Source organism: Lynx canadensis, chromosome C2 (genome assembly GCF_007474595.2).
Source record: "Lynx canadensis isolate LIC74 chromosome C2, mLynCan4.pri.v2, whole genome shotgun sequence".
NCBI classification, from domain to species: Eukaryota; Metazoa; Chordata; class Mammalia; order Carnivora; family Felidae; genus Lynx; species Lynx canadensis.
Window position 1 is genome coordinate 66,450,387 of NC_044311.2, and position 17,009 is coordinate 66,467,395.

The window sequence follows — 17,009 nt, forward strand, 5'->3', positions numbered from 1 at the left end:
TTTCTTACTGAAATCCTTACTGAAAACTACAAAATTTGGGAATAGTATCTTAGAAAAGCAAACACAGTTGATTAAAACTCAGAGCTGTAGAAATCATTTTAACATCATCTTAAATTTTGCACTTGACACCTGGACTTAGGTATATTCTGTTTCATGTCTACAAGACAAAATCAGAGAGCCAAAGTGGGATTAAGAAGAGTACAATATTACACAAAGAGGTGAAAAGTATAATTTAGTCTGTTTTCTTCTTCCAAAGGGTAGAGTAGGTGAATTGGGCGGATAACACAGACTTAACTAAAAAATATCAGTTAAGTGACAGTCCCCTAAGTGCAACAACAAAAATACAGACGTTATTACCCAAACATTCATTTGCCAGTTAATACTTGAGTCATGAAATGAAACTTCCTGCAACCTATAACACAGTGTTATAATTATGTTCACAAGTTAGAGCATAAATTATTCAATATAATCATTATGCATTTAATAAAATCCTTATAGTAAATAAGAAATGAAAAAACAGAGTGTTTTATTCACAATAGCAGTGATAACATTGTCCTTAGTATATGGTTCATAAATTCCATATGAGGTCCAGAACATTAAAAAAAAATAGTTCTAAGAACTATTATCATTCTTTCTTTTTGTTCTACTGTCACTTTAGAAATCAATCAAAAAGCACCTATTTTCAGTTTGTCCAAGTTTTGAAATTCAGATTATAGTTTTTAACGGAATTTTATCAGAAAACAGTGGATATCTATTGCTCTCCTTTACAATAGCTCATTATATGAGTTGCTGAAGAAACACTTTAACAAAACAGCAATTTAAATAACTATATTAAAATCATACTCTTTCGTCCCTAAAATGGAAAATTTATTCTCTGCTTCATGATGTGTGTTTTTTGAGGATAAGAACAATTGCCAACCATTTGTTTTTCAGATATTCGGGACAGTGGGGGTCCCAAACCAGTGATGGTGTATATCCATGGAGGCTCATATATGGAAGGTACTGGAAATTTATATGATGGGAGTGTCTTGGCAAGTTATGGCAATGTGATCGTCATCACAGTCAACTATCGACTTGGGGTACTTGGTAAGAAGTCTCTTCTTTTCTTTTCACCATTAATCCATGAAGTATGTGATAGTTTTGCTTTTGACTCATTTTGTTTTGCTTTGCTTTGTTTCACTCATTGTTCTATGCTTGTTGATTTTGTTTGAACCAAATTTTTTGATATTTTTAATAAATTCTATAAGTATGTTCATAAATTACGTGATGAAAGACAGGGTTGATTTTAAAATTTGAAAGTAAAAGGTACTGAAATTATTCACATTGTTGAGTAATGTATTTCCTGGTTTCACTTTACAGAACTGTGAAAGGCAACAACGTCAGGGCCTTTCTAAAGAAAAATTAGTCCCTGGACAAATTTTCCCTTCTACTTTTCTTTTTTACAATGCCATAAAATTGTCTGAAATTTGACATGAGCTTAGAAACAAGTTTATAGTCTCTGAGAATATGTGGATGGACTGGCTTTGGGGAATGATTGTCATTGTGGTATAGGTTTGGGTTTTTAAAAAGCTGGTCAGATAAGAATTAAAAATATTTGTCTCAATGCATTTATATTGAAATATTTGATTTGGAAAACATGTGTTGATATCATAAAGTGATAAAGAGTTCAAGTCAATTAGTCAATTATATATATATATATATATATATATATATATATATATATGTAAAACAAAATCAAATTGGAGATTCTTGGTTTGAAGAAAATATAGGGAAATACTATTTTCAAAATAACTTATCAAGCACTCTGAAATACTGTTTTATGTAATAACAAACCATTATTAAAAGATAAACCTGATATTCTACTTGTGTAAGTATATTTTCATAGTATTGCCACAATCTCAGGAGTGAAATTACTTTATCATTTAATAAAACACCTTTATTGTGGTATATTAGTTAAGAGTATTTGCTAAAAGAGTACAATTGATCACAAAAGATTTTATCTTTTAAATCTTAATTGTTCTTAAAGTCTTATCACATACTATACATTTTTTAAATGTATACAATTTATACTGTTATTTGCACACAAAGAAGGACCTCACTCTCATTCTTTAAAAGATTTTGAAAAAGCAATTTAAGTAGGATTTTCTTTTATAATAATTGTTCATATCATATATTTTGGCCATTGAGAATCAGTTTTGTTTTCTTCTTCAGTGTTAGTTACTTCTATGTAATCATAAGCCTATGTTCATGCCAATCTCAAAATATAAAAAAAGAATAATTTTTTTGAATCAATTTTACATGTCTTGGGGAAGGAGATATTTTAGCCCTGCAAAGTGAAATCTTGATCTCTTTCTAGTTTTCTATTTTGAATTTGGAGTATGGCAGACAATAGATATAACGTGGCAAACTTAGGTATAAAATATTTCTGTAACATTTTTCAAATACACATTAGTTTCCCATAGTGTCTAATCAGGCATTGCTCCGGATGTTCTAATAATTTCAGTGAGCGGAATGTGTGTTTTCCCACCAATGAAACTGTATATTAGAAAGCTATATAAAGAGCTGTTCATAATCATCTTCTTAACTTTAAATATCCTAGTGTTGTCATTTGTTTTTTATGCAAGACTGTAATGCAAGAATTTTTAACATTTTAATACATTTAATTTTAATTATTTAATACATTTAATTAATACATTTTAATACATTTAACTTTAAGTATTATTTATAGCTCAGTTGTTTATATTCTCAAGTTTCTTATGAAATTTTCAAATTGAAAATCCCGAAGCAGTCAACAGTTTGCCAGTTGAAAATTTAAAATTTAATGCCGAATTGTGACCGCAATGTTTTCAGGAACTTCACCATGCACTTAATCATATATATTTATTTTATTTAAAAAAAATCTTTTGGCCATACTTTATGTTGCCTCACTTTGTTTAGTTGTACGCACATAAAGTAAGATTCCATAAAACAAGCTGTTATGTTACTAAATCTTTGCCTGTTTTTTTTAATGTATTCAGAATTGATGAGGACTTGATTTTGGTCCAATTTGAATCCGGTATTTGTGCTCATATCCTATCTGTAAACGCCATGCTCTGAATGATTGAAATGCAGGACAGTAGACTAACCAGCTAAAAAATGAAGAAATTGATCAGTTGCTTGGTCTGTGAAATGGCAAACAGAGTTGGTGTTGATGATGGATAATTTTCTCAGTGCTAAATATTTGTTCTGCTGTACTTCAGTTTAGGGTTTAACTTTCAGTTGGCTCCTTTGTTGCTCACTAATAATCAGCATTAAGAATCAGGTGTCCTTTCTAGACCTCTCAACATGATAAAGCACGAAACTCTGTTGGTGAACAATTTTAGATGCCTTTTGGGATACTAGTTCTGGAACAGGTATATTCTGGTCACTTTGTTCCTAAAATATGTATTGGGCTTTGTGAAAATATATTTAAGTGAATTAGTTCATGAAAAATAAATTATTGAAACATTTGTTTCAGTATACTTAGCATGTGTAGTATACTACAACCAGATCAACAGCTCATCTGACAGGTGATCTACAACAATAAAGATTATAGGGTTTTGTTGTTAATAATTTGTCTAATAGTAACAAGGTAAGCCAAGGTTTCTTGGGTATGGGATCCAAAATTATTGCATTTAGTTTGCATTTGGGAGTGTTGGAAATTAAGTAGAAGATAAGATTTGGTTCCACATTAGAGGAAATCTTGATCTGTGTTTTGGTTTGGATGCTTTGGTATGAAGAATATGAATTTTGGGGTTCAGTGTACAATTTAGCTAATTACAAGACTATTGCTCTCAGAAGACTTGCAGAAAAAAATCAAGATGTCTGAAACAGGTAATGTAATTAGTGTTGATTGATTTTGCCATCCCAGAGGAGAAATATTACAGGTTTTATTTGTTTGTTTGTTTTAGCAATAACTAAAAATGTGATAATGTTTTGGTAATAAAATTCATACAGCTATCTAGAGGCAAGGTTCCAGTTTAAAGCATTTCATGTTGAAAATAAGATTTTGTTCACTGCAAAATAAAGTGGCATAGAAGAAAAAAAGATCTCCTATTGTAGCATTGTTCTAACGAAGCTAGGAATAAGTGGGAGTTAGTTTATCAACTGAGACTGTTTTGGGGTTTCCTTTAGAGTGGTAACATAGACTATCACTATTATGATCATAAGAAACACTGCTAATAAGTTTGAAAAAAAGGGAAGGGGGGAAAGGTTGAAAAAAAGAGCAGGGCTCTGCCTGCTAATCTTACTTCCCCTGTTTTGTCTTCGAGTTCTCTGCAACCCTATCTCTTCAGTCTCACCCGTCCAGTGAACATTTAGACTTTCTTTCACTTCTGGTTGTACACATTCTTTGTCCTTAGCCAGCTTTAACTCATCATCCTCTGTTATTTAGTACATTGTTGCATAGTTTTTTAAAATACATTTAAAATCATTGTTAATGGACTTATTTTTAATATTATAGTGTATAGTTAATAAAAGTACCATAATGGAAATTTAGGGAGAAGTGTTTTGATCATATGTCCTTAAAAGCCTTAGGGGGGAAATAATATTAAATATTATGGTTCTAAATAAGATAAACATATGTACTTATGAACAAGAACCGGAAGGAAATATGAAATAAATCTCACACTATTAGGATGGGGTATTGTGCAATTAACACCTGAAAATAGAAACTATCTAAATGCTATATTTTCAAATCTCAAAAATAAAAAACATATCAACTAAATTAGTGTTAAAAATGTGTTTCAACTGCCTCTTTAAATTTAGAGTGAATTTAAGAGTTATTTTTAGAGAAAATGAAAAAGTTTTATACCATTGTTAGGATCTAATTTAGGCAAACACAATTTTTATCTGATGGAAATTTAATGTTACTTGGATCTTTATATGGATATTTTGGAGGCAATTATGTGTTCATAATTCTAACCTGTATGATTTAGATTAGAAAACAATTGTTTTAAAGATTTTGGAAGTACCGATATCTATCTGAAATTTGGCAAGTTTTAGCAGTCTAATGTCTGGTGAAAAAGTTTGAAGTGTACATACTTGTATTTGAAGAATTACACTTAGCTTACTTTTTAATGCAATGTAAACTTAGCAATTACACTTAGCAATCACACAATAATATAATGCAATTATACTTAGCTTACTTTATAATGCAGGGCTAAATCATTTAAAACACAAGTTTTTTTTTTTTAACTTTACTGCATATCAACTTTAATGAACACCTGAATTAATTTTTATTCTATTAGAAATGGCTAATGAAATTTGTTGATTCTTATAACTATATTCTCTACCTTATGATAATACTTCAAGTATTATTAGACAAGTGAAAGAACTAAAACTTTAACTATAACTTTGGTGGTGCTCAGTTATCAAATATATAGTACTTGCTCCAATAACATACATCTTCTATGAGGGATAAAAAGTAAGAACAATATAGTACTTATCTTTAGACAGTTTCAATCTAATAGAGGGGAGAAATAAACATTCACTAGATAACAATAATTGACATTCTTTTTCATATTTATAATAATATTTTTATAATTATAATTTTAAAAAGCAAAGAATATCACATGGATCCCTATGGATGCAGTGATTGAGATTCATATTTGAATCTGAGCAGTCTAGCAGCAAAGAGATTTGGTAAAGTCTAAGTTATGCTTATGATTTAAAAAGAAAAGCATGTTGGGGTGCCTGGTTGGCTCAGTCCATTGGGTGACAGACTGCAGCTCAGGTCATGATGTCCCAGTTTTTTTTTTTTCAAAAATTTTTTTAACGTTTATTTATTTTTGAGACAAGGAGAGACAGAGCATGAACAGGGGAGGGTCAGAGAGAGGGAGACACAGAATATGAAGCAGGCTCCAGGCTCTGAGCTGTCAGCACAGAGCCCGATGTGGGGCTAGAACTCACGGACCGTGAGATCGTGACCTGAGTTGAAGTCGGCCGCCTAACCGACTGAGCCACCCAGGCGCCCCATGATGTCCCAATTTGTGGGTTCAAGCCCCACATTGGGCTCTGTGTTGGCAGCTCAGAGCCTGGAACCTGCTTTGGATTCTGTGTCTCCCTCTCTCTGCACCCTGGCCCCTGCTCGTGCTCTCTCTCTCTCTCAAAAATAAATAAACATTAAAGGAAAAAAATTTAAAAAAGAGAAAAGCATATTAATTTCTGAAGAGGCACAATGTTTTGTCATTATTCTTGGTTTTTGTTTTGTCTTTTTATTTTTATTTTTTTGCGTTGTTTTTATTTCTGTTTGTCTATAAATCCTAAAACAAATAAAAATCTTTACATGTGACCTTATATTTGAGATCAATGTATAATAAAATATAAGATTTTATAAGATGATCCAAATATTTTCTTGGGAGGTAGAAGAGAGAGTCAGGCTGTCCTTGAAGAGTCAAAAATTCTTCATAAGATTGATTTTATTTGAGTAAGATCATGAAAAGTAGATCATGTCTGGGATTAACTGAAGGGAAGAGAAAAGGTCTTTCTTTCAGTTTTTCTTGATTAATACTCTTTTTACTTCAAAAATGTGGAGATAATTTGTGACAAAAACACAGATGTAAATAGGCTGCTAAAATCATATAGGAATACATATGCTTTAGAGAAAAGATACAGAAACTTAGGTCATGAATCTGTATTAGAACTGAAGATAAAATGTATATCTTAATTTTTCAGAAGGAAAGTAAAAAGGATAATGGATTGTATTTCATAATTGTTATAATCAGATAAAGAAAACATACTTATTAATCAATAAAAAATACACAGCTTTTTCTTACACTATACTCTAGCAAAATTTATCATATAGCTTGTTTATGTTTGGAACCCTGAACAATATTGGAATCCTGTGATCGTTTTGATGTCCTTAAAAGATACAGATATAGTCTCAGTATATGATTATTTATATTAATGCTCTATAAAAGCCAGGACATAATAATAAATGTCCACAATTTCTACAGTGTCATAAAAAGACCTAATCAAATGCAATTCAAGGAAGATATTTGGTGATTTCACTCACTCATAATAGGATAGAGCTAAAAACCAATTGACAGCAATGGACAGTTAACTTGGTCCACAGATTTCTTTTCTCAAATATCTATATCAACTCAGTTTTAATAAGGATGGGATGGCAATCAATTTTAGGTTGAATGCTAAAATGAGCTACTGGAGTAGAGATATTGTTTGTCCTTTGGAATAAAGAAACATAAGACAGATAATGTCACAGGAGAAGCTTCACTATTTGTTCACTATTTTTATTCAACCTACTTCCTCCAAAATGATTTCAGGTGGCTTGAGATAAAAACAATTATTTAGTTATGCCAACAATTTGGAAGTAACCTGAAAGTAAGCATGTCGATTAGTGTGAGTGTTAGTCAAAAGAAGTTTGTTTTCTTTAAAATTGTGTTTTTGAACCAGTCATGTAGTGTAACTAATTAATTCATTCATTATAAATTGAGTAATATTATGTATCAGACATTCTACTAGTTATTGAGAATAATGTGAAAACCATGATAGATGTAATCCCTGCTATCCAGTAGATTACTAGCCATTAGGCAAGATAGAAAATAAATGAATAATTATACAAATGATATCTTTTACATAGATGATGATTTAGTGCGAAGTCAACTTTCTTTACAATTATCTAGATGATATGTACTAGAGAAATGGCAAGTGTTAATCTATTCTAGAAAGTCAGAAAATTGTTTCTCAAAGGAGGTGACATTCAAGTTTCCATTTCTTATATTCTACTGAGAAAGCCCTCGTCAAGATTCCCAAGCACCTCCATTTTGTTAATTCCATTGGCCACTTCTCTGTTCTTGTCTTACCTGATCTCTCCATTGCATTGGAGACAGTTAACTAGTCCCTTCTTAGTATGCTGTTTCTTGTCATCACCCCAGGGTTACTTCCTATCTCACTATCTGCTCCTTCTCAGTCTCCTTCCCTATCTCTTTCTTACCCTGATCTCTAAATGTTAAAATACCATTATGCAGAATTGTTGGCTCCCTTCCTTTTCCTCTCTACAATGTCTCCCTAGGGAACCTCATGCATGGCTCTAAATACCATCTCTATGGAAGAGACTTCCAAAGCTGTATCTTCAGGACTGCCTATTCCTTAAAACTTCACAGTTACATACTTTGGCCTATCAGCATCTCCATGGAGATATCTAATGAATATTTCAACCTTAATGGCTAAAATATGTTGATTTTCTCATGAGTGTATTTCATTGTCTTCCACAATTATTATAATAATTGCAACAATAGCAATAGTAGCCACACTCATTGAGGACTTATTATATTCCAAAAGCTATTTTAAGCAGTTTACATTAATTGCATTATTAAGTTTCCACAATAACCCTGTGAGGTAGGGTTGTTATTTTCCCAATTTTATGAGTGTAGAAACAAATGAATAGGGAGGTTAAGTATGTTATTTATAGTCAGACAGGTCAAATGGCATTAAGTGGTGGAGCCAGGCTTCTAACCCAGGCAGTCTTCTCTTCAACACCGTACTGATGGCATTAGCACTGCCATCCATCTGGATAGTCAAGTGAAACTCTATAGATTTTCCCCGATTTGTCTTTCCTTTATGCTCAACATCCAATTCATCAGCTTCTCTTGCTGAATTATTCCATGCATCCTGGATCTGTCTTCTTCTTTCGCTTTCCCCCTTTACCACACTAAGTCTCCTTGAAACTCTTATATTATTTTCTTCTTTCATTTTTGCTCCATACCTATAATCCATTCTCCATACAGCAAAACCAGATTATCTTTTTACAATATAAAGTGTACCAGCTCACTTTTCTGCTTACCACCCTCTAGTGGCTTTCCATTATTCACTTAGAATAAAATTCAAACTCCTTCCCTGACCTGACAAAACCTTTCATAAATCTGTATCATGTATCTGTATCTCTTAGTGTCTGTACCTCTTGTACCTATATCTTAGTTCATCTCAAAATGCTGCTCCTCTCATTTCCAGTCATCTTGTTTCCTGTTTGTTTGTTTGTTTGTTTGTTTGTTTTGAGGGGGGAGAGGGGCAGAGAGAGAGAGAGATAGAATTCCAAGCAGGATCCCCTGATATGGGGCTTAAAGTCACAGACTGTGAGATCATGACTTGAGCTGAGGTCAAGAGTCCAATGCTCAGTGGACTGAGCCACCCAGGTGCCCCCATCTTTTGTTCTTTATATACCCCAAATTCATTCCCATTTTAGATATTTTATACTTGCTGTTCCCTCTCCCTATACCTGTGTGGGACTAGTTCCTGCTCTTCTGATCTTGGTTTGAATGTTTCTCCTCAGAGAGACCATTCATGTGCAGTCAATCTAACAAGAGCCACCATATCACAAGTAATCTCCTTTTTAAAATTCTTTGCGTTACAATGATCATACCTGATTAGCTCCTATTTATATTTGGATTGTTTGTTTCATTGTTGTCTGGTGGTCTATAATCTGAAATAGTCCCTGACATAATGGATTTGCTGAGAAAATATTTGTTGAATGAATTTATGTGAATCTGAAGAATCAATAGGTGTTAATCCAACGTGGTCCTTGACTGGAGGGTGAGGCTGAGCTTCAGGCAGTGAGGAAAATCTGGGTGAAAGCTGGAGGAAGAGAGAATTTTGGCATGTTAAAGGGACTGAGCAAACCCAGCTGGAATGTTTGGAGTACAGGGCAGTTGGTGTCAGGTAAGTTTGAAAACAGGCAGCAGACTGTGCAGCATCTCTTTAAAGATGTAGGACTTCTAAGAACAATGAGAAACAATAATAGGGCCTTGAGCAGATAAATGACATGATTAGATTTGAATTTTGAAAAGTGTGTTGAGCAGGCCTAGACTTTGATCAAAGTTGACAATCTACTATGGATACAAAGAACATGGCTTGCGCCTCATTGAAGTGAGATGCTTGGTAAAGTCAGTGAATAAGGCAAATATTTAGCGCATAGAAAATTGAGGGACCAGCCAAGCCTTGGCTGACTCAGGTGAGTATGGAAATCTGTCTTTTACACAAAAAGCAACATAAACATTTTGCCAATAATGGAATGAACGATAATGGAATGATCAAGCCAGCATGTTCCATTTTTACCACAACTGCTTATTTAAATGACTAATTTTGGTTCTAATTTTCTTACATCTTTAATAATGGAATGAATCAAACCAGTGTTATGGAGAGATCTTTTGAATTCCTGTTTTGAAGGAGTGTGAATCAATATGATCTGTATTATTCCAGAGACTGGCCAATATAAGAAACTGTAATAAATTACTATATTATGATGTTTCCTTGACCTTATTTAAGCTCTTAGCTTCCTAAAAAGGAATTTTGTTTTGTTTTTTTATTAATCCTGGGAGGAAGTTGGTAGTATGTGATTTATGATTTTCTTGAGACATTAAGATCAGTCATTTGGAATAAGACCTAAGAACACAAAATAAAAATTTCCCTCATTCCTACTCAAGGTGTTCTTCTGGGTCCAGAATTGGACAACCATTTTCAAGTACTCAAAAGACTTCAACTAACAAACCATAAGCAAAAAGATACTTAGTTTCCTTTTCAGAGCAGAAGTCATCATCTTAACTCAGTCATTCATTTATTCACTCATTAATTCACAAGTATTTGATAAGTGCCCACTACAGGTTCCCAGCAGTTGGGTGGTCGGTGTTCACAATACAAAAAATATATATAAAATAATATATATATCAGACATCAGACTCAATCCTTCCTCTCTGGATTTCAAAGTATGTAAGGCAGATGGACATGAAACAAACCAACAAAGCTATTCGTGCAAATTTTGGTAAGTTGTGTTTTCAAAAAGATGAGGATGTCAAGAAAAAGAATATTTGTGGAAGTGAAATGTAGAATGAGGGCTTCAGGAAACATTATGTTTTGTTTTGTTTTGTTTTGTTTTGTTTTGTTTTGTTTTTTGGTACCTCTCATGCTAGCTTAGTTGTGGTTTTTTTTTTGTTTGTTGTTCCCCTCATGCATTTACAAAGTTAAGTATTAAATGACAGATAAAATATTTTGAAATAGTTTTAAAAGATGTAAGATGTATTTAGAAGCTAAATAAGCATTTAAACAAGCAGCTGTGGTAAAAATGCAAAAATCCAAACAAACAAACAGACCACCCACAAACAACCAGGCAAAATTCTCTATTTGAATGTAATGAGCAAAATTGGTCTGTGAAATACAATAAACAGGGAAAGGATCCCAGGGGGGGAGTGACCAGCCCTTAACTATTGGGTCTATGGAATGAGAGTATAATCATAGGAATTTTCACAGACAATTGAAGGTTTTCTCCCTCACCTGCCCTATTGTGACTAGAAAAGCCATGCAGTGTGTAAGTTAGTCACATTAATGATTTTTTAAATGGAAATATAAATATCTTCTTCACCCAGTGTCAAGTTTTTCCTCTTTGTTCCGAACAAAGTGATGGCTCGGATTTTGCTTTCTAGTTTAGCTTGCTTTCAAATGATCCTTTCCCACCTCTGATGATCCCTCAGTAAGAAACTAAGGCCTTACTCCCCCTACCTTCCCATGATCTAGTGCCATGGTCCTTGGTATTTCATCCACTTTCAATACTTTGCCTTAAAAATATACTGGAATTTCATCTGCCAGAACACCTTGTAATGTCTTTCTCTTTCTAAAGTTCTTCCTTGAATAATTTACTCAATGAACACTTGGATATTGTTCCCTTTTCCTTTGTCTTTCTATTTTTAATTGGCATAGTTCATTTAAAAAAATACCTTCTATTTGTCTCCTTTTTTCTGTTTCTGTTGCTACTAACTACTCACCTTAGGTTACCAGGTTTTCCAGCTGACTTAAAGCCTCCAGACCCAAACTTACATGCCAAATTACCTTAAAAATACCTTAAATTAAAAGAAATAAGTTTATTCGTTTCAAGAGAGATAGAGAAAGTGAGCAGGGGAGGGGCAGAGAGAGGGAGAGAGAGAATTCCAAGCAGGTCCCTGCTGACAGTGTCAGTGCGGGGCAAGAACTCACAAAACACAAGATCATGACCTGCGCCGAAACCAAGATGCTTAACCAACTGAGCCACCCAGGCACCTCACCTTAAATAATCCTTAAAAATATAACAGAATACCAGTTTTCTTTAGTTTTTCTCTGCTCTGTATTTCTAAATATTTCTCACTAACTCTGGAATCCATTCCAGATTTTTCCTTCCATTTTAGGGTTGCTAAAGTGTGTTGCTTCTCTTCTTAGCAAACTTTATCTTCTATTAGTTTCTGGAAAGTCCTACACTCAAGCCAGGCTAGCCTCCTCACTGCATACCAGGACCATTTCCAATTGCTTACTTGCCAAATATAGTCATCTTGCTCAATCTACACAGCCTGGCTATCACCCTACCTTCTACAAAATTATCTCAGGCCAGACTGATTTATCTCTTCTGTCTGCTTCCATAGCTTAGGCAGCCTACCCTTCATTTTGGCATGCATAAAACCAATTCCCCTTGTTACTTTGTGTATATTAACTGCTCAATATAGTAGATGCCTTGCATCCCAAACTAGAAAATAAATACAAAATAAATAGAAATCTGGTTTTCCAATATCCTCAAGACTTGCAGGGTGTTCTGCATACATAATCCAAAAATCAATAAACATGCAAATTAATTCACTTTGTCCTATTCTTATGATATGCATGTCTTAGGATAAAGAACAGATAGAATGAGTGGCTGATAGTGGAGGATGTGGGTAGTAAAGACTACTAACCATGTGCATGCCAGGTCTCATGTCTTGTCCCACATAAATGAGGTGAGGTCTTGTTGATGGTAGCAATACTTTGCTCCCAATTGCAGTAGTATGAAAAGCCCCTGGATCCTCTGGAAAAATGCCCTGGGTACTGGAACTGTAATGCATGACAACAGTAATTTATTTTAAATTTTTTAAAAATGTTTTATTTATTTTTGAGACAGGGAGAGACAGAGCATGAACACGGGAGGGTCAGAGAGAGGGAGACACAGAATCTGAAACAGGCTCCAGGCTCTGAGCTGTCAGCACAGAGCCGGACGCGGGGCTCGAACCCACGGACCGCGAGATCATGACCTGAGCTGAAGTCGGCCGCTTGACCGACTGAGCCACCCAGGCGCCCCAACAGTAATTTATTTTAAACTGAGTAGTGATTTCTGAATTTATCATACCTTTACGATCTGCATTAATTGTTTCCTGCACAACATATAGTGAGTGAGAAGGTTGGTGTTCATGAGAATTAGATTAAACATAAAAAGAGTGATGAAACACAACTCTTTGAATTAAAATATATACAATATTAAAGAAAGGATAACTATTGACTTTATGTATGTAATGGCCTGTGAAATTTATGTTTTTAAACGCAGTTTAAGGTTGTTCTTTTGTAAAAACAATTTTATAATTTCTTTGCCTTTTGATACTTCACCTGTTTTGAGTTTAATTACAGGTTTTCTTTTTTTTTATTTTTTTTTAAATTTTTTTTCAACGTTTTTTATTTATTTTTGGGACAGAGAGAGACAGAGCATGAACGGGGCAGGGGCAGAGAGAGAGGGAGACACAGAATCGGAAACAGGCTCCAGGCTCCGAGCCATCAGCCCAGAGCCTGACGCGGGGCTCGAACTCACGGACCGCGAGATCGTGACCTGGCTGAAGTCGGACGCTTAACTGACTGCGCCACCCAGGCGCCCCTAATTACAGGTTTTCAATTATTGCCACAAACAGAAGTTGGGGTGAGAGATCTTCAACTATTGATTACTCACACACCGATCCATTTTATCTAACAGAACAATTAAGACAATACATTTAATTTTTTTTAAGAAAAATTTCTAAATACTGGGCAAGTTGTATTACTCAACTGATTTATGTATCAACAAAGTCACCATTTAGAAACCTTTCTGAAGAGCTGAGGCATATTCCTGAGACGAGACATATCCAAGGGTAATACTAATTTCTGTTCTGGTGTTTGTTAGCTTTTTGCGTTTGAGCTTTTCAAAGCAGTACCTTTTCTAGAAGAGTCAGTTCTCTTAAAAGACTATGTAACATACTCAAACAGAAATAAATTATTAAAAAGGATTTGTTAGTAACATTATAATTTGCAGCATTTTTTTCTGACAGAAAAGAATATGTAATGATTTTTTGTCATTTAATTATGCTAGAATTAAGGTTTTTGACTTTGAATGAAATAAGCTTTAAAAAATATGCATTCTTTCTTTTTAACCTAAATTAGAAAAATGCTTAACTAGATACAGTTTTTCCTTGAAATATACCACAGTTGTATCTGTTTAAAGTCAACAAAGAATATGTTTTTCAGAGTGTATTTTTGACTCTTCTCTTTTTTTTAAAAATTGTTATTTACTTTTGAGAGAGAGAGAGAGAGATGGAGTGTGAGCAGGGGTGAGACAGAGAGAGAGGGAGACACAGAATCTGAAGCAGGCTCCAGCCTTTGAGCTGTCAGCACAGAGCCCAACTCGGGGCTTGAACTCACAAACTGGGAGATCATGACCTGAGTCAAAATGGACACTTAACCGAGTCACCTTGGTGCCCCTTGACTCTTCTGTTTTAAAGCCAATCTGCAATATTTACCAAAATAGACAGTTTATAGTTGACAATTAATATTTGGGTTTATTTTCTGGGAGATGTTTAGAGGGACCACATCAGGCATGTATAACTTTTCCCTAATCCCAGGCTATTCTGCATTCAAATGCATATTATCCATGTATTCCTTTAGTAATATTTTATCATAATTTATATAATCTTAATATTTAGAAAGACAATTAACCACACATTTAGTAAACTTATGTGTTTTTACCCTTCCATTTTCTAGAAAGTATTTGTGACAGATTATGCAGAGTATATACATAAAATTATAGTCAGATGTAAATAATGAATCAAGTCTAGAGAAAATAGAAGACCTGGAAAAGACAAAAAATGTAATCTCAGAACATTTTCTGAGTTGATGATTTGCACTCTGAGCTGGAAACTCTACCAAGTTTTATTTATTTGTAATTATCAGAAGGGGTGTAAAACATGACAATTCTTCAGAGAAATCAAAGATATTTATTCTAAGCACTGATTTTTTCAAAAGAAATTTCTTATGTGAGATTTCATGTTAGGGGCAATTATAAAAATAGAACTCTATGATGAAATGCTTAAAAATAAGCAGCCCAAATCCTGTTGTTTAAGCTTATTCATGCACCATACTTTTTTATGCTCTATTTCTTGCAATCGTCTAGCCTATGAGTTACATTTTCTCTACTTGTTGCTGGAGTCCAGCAAGAGGGATCTTTCAGATACAGAGCAGATAGGGGACGGGGAGACAGAAATTAAAGCCGTGTACAGAGATGCATTTCCATGGTATGTGTGTATTCTATAGGCAAATCTAATTGGATATTTGTTTTATATGAGAAAACTACCTATTATTTTACTTTGTTAATCCACTAGTATAGGAAGACTGAGTCAGTGGGTTTTCATAAAAAAGACTTTTCTGTGGCTGGCTCAGATCATCTGCTGTTTTTAAGAGGAAAGAATAATTTACTTAGTTTTCCTTTTTAAAAATAGAATCATACGATCCATATCCCATACTTGTTGTTTTCTATCATTTTCTTAAAAAGATAAAAAGATTGCTATATTTATCCTTTTCTTCTTTTTCCTGTCCTTTGCTTTTGGTCCAGTTTTTACATAGAAGCAAAAAATCTGCTGTTTTTCTGAAATACAATTAAAATTGGCTAATTTCAATGTAATTTCATGGCAGTTAAATATATGTCAGTATTGGCATTAAGCTCAATAAATCCCAATAAAAAGTATGTTCACATTGTGTTCAATTTGTGTGTATATGTATACCTTGTATAGGTTAAAAATGATTTATTATTCTAGTCTTGAATTTTATAAAAGACCTATTCTCTTAAATATTCCTTTTGGAAACTTCCCTATTCACTACTTTGCTTCTGGATCAGATAGAAATACAATGCAATCAAATATGTAATTTTAAATTTTATAGTAGCCACATTAAAGAAAAATAAAGAGACAAGATTAATTTTAAAAACTTTATTTCATTGAACCTAATATTTCATTCAACTAAAATATTACCAATTTTAGATGGAATCACTATAAAATTATTAATGGAACATATGCATTTTCATTCATTAAAATATTTTATACTTCTAGAACATCTAAATTCAGATGCTATATTTCCAACAGCTAAAGTGAAATGTAGTCTTCCCAAAATAATATAGTTGTATCAGAAAACAATATTTGATGCTGCTTCCCTTTTAAAGTTTTAAATCAACTAAAATTAAATAAAATTTAAAAAATATGGTTCTTTTGTGACACAGGTCAAATTTTAAGTACTCAATAGTCTAATGTGGATAGTGGCTACTTACTGGACAGTGCAGCTCTAGACATTAGATACTTTACTTTTTTGATTATACTCATCTGTTAGGTAAAATTTTTGAAGCAAAAACCCTCAATTCATGAATATATTTACAAGTTACATTCATATGCCAGGGTATTAATGGATTATATATTACAAAATTAGACAGAAGATAAAAATCTTGAAGGTGAAACAGCACTTTAAAATAATAGTTATTTTGGGGTGTCGGGGTGGCTCAGTCGATTAAGTGTCCAACTTCCACTCAGGTCACGATCTCATGGTTCATGAGTTTGAGCCCCGTGTTGAACTCTGTGCTGACAGCTCAGAGCCTGGAGCCTGCTTTGGATTCTGTGTCTCCCCTCTCTTTGCCCCTCCCCTGCTCACATTCTGTTGCTCTTTAAAAATTAAATAAACATTTAAAAAATTTTTAATAAAAAATAGTTATTTTATCTTCATTTAAAAAAGTTCTTTTTTTTGACGTATAGTTGACACATAATGTTACATTAGTTTACAGCTTTTTAAAAGACAAAACAGATGAACATAAGGGAAGGGAAACAAAAATAATATAAAAACAGGGAGGGGGACAAAACAGAAGAGACTCATAAATATGGAGAACAAACAGGGTTGCTGGAGTGGTTGTGGGAGGGGGGATGGGCTAAATG

The 17,009-nt window shown here is 33.5% G+C and overlaps 1 protein-coding gene across 1 annotated transcript in view; it reads left to right on the plus strand.

The window, feature by feature from the left end:
* Positions 1–937: 937 nt before the first annotated feature.
* The window catches only part of NLGN1 (neuroligin 1), a 462,429-nt gene continuing 446,357 nt past the window's right edge, over positions 938–17,009 (plus strand). Inside the window, 1 exon segment of the mRNA XM_032594706.1 lies at positions 938–1,086. Within this exon segment, the coding sequence (XP_032450597.1) occupies positions 966–1,086 (121 nt within the window). The 5' untranslated portion in view covers positions 938–965.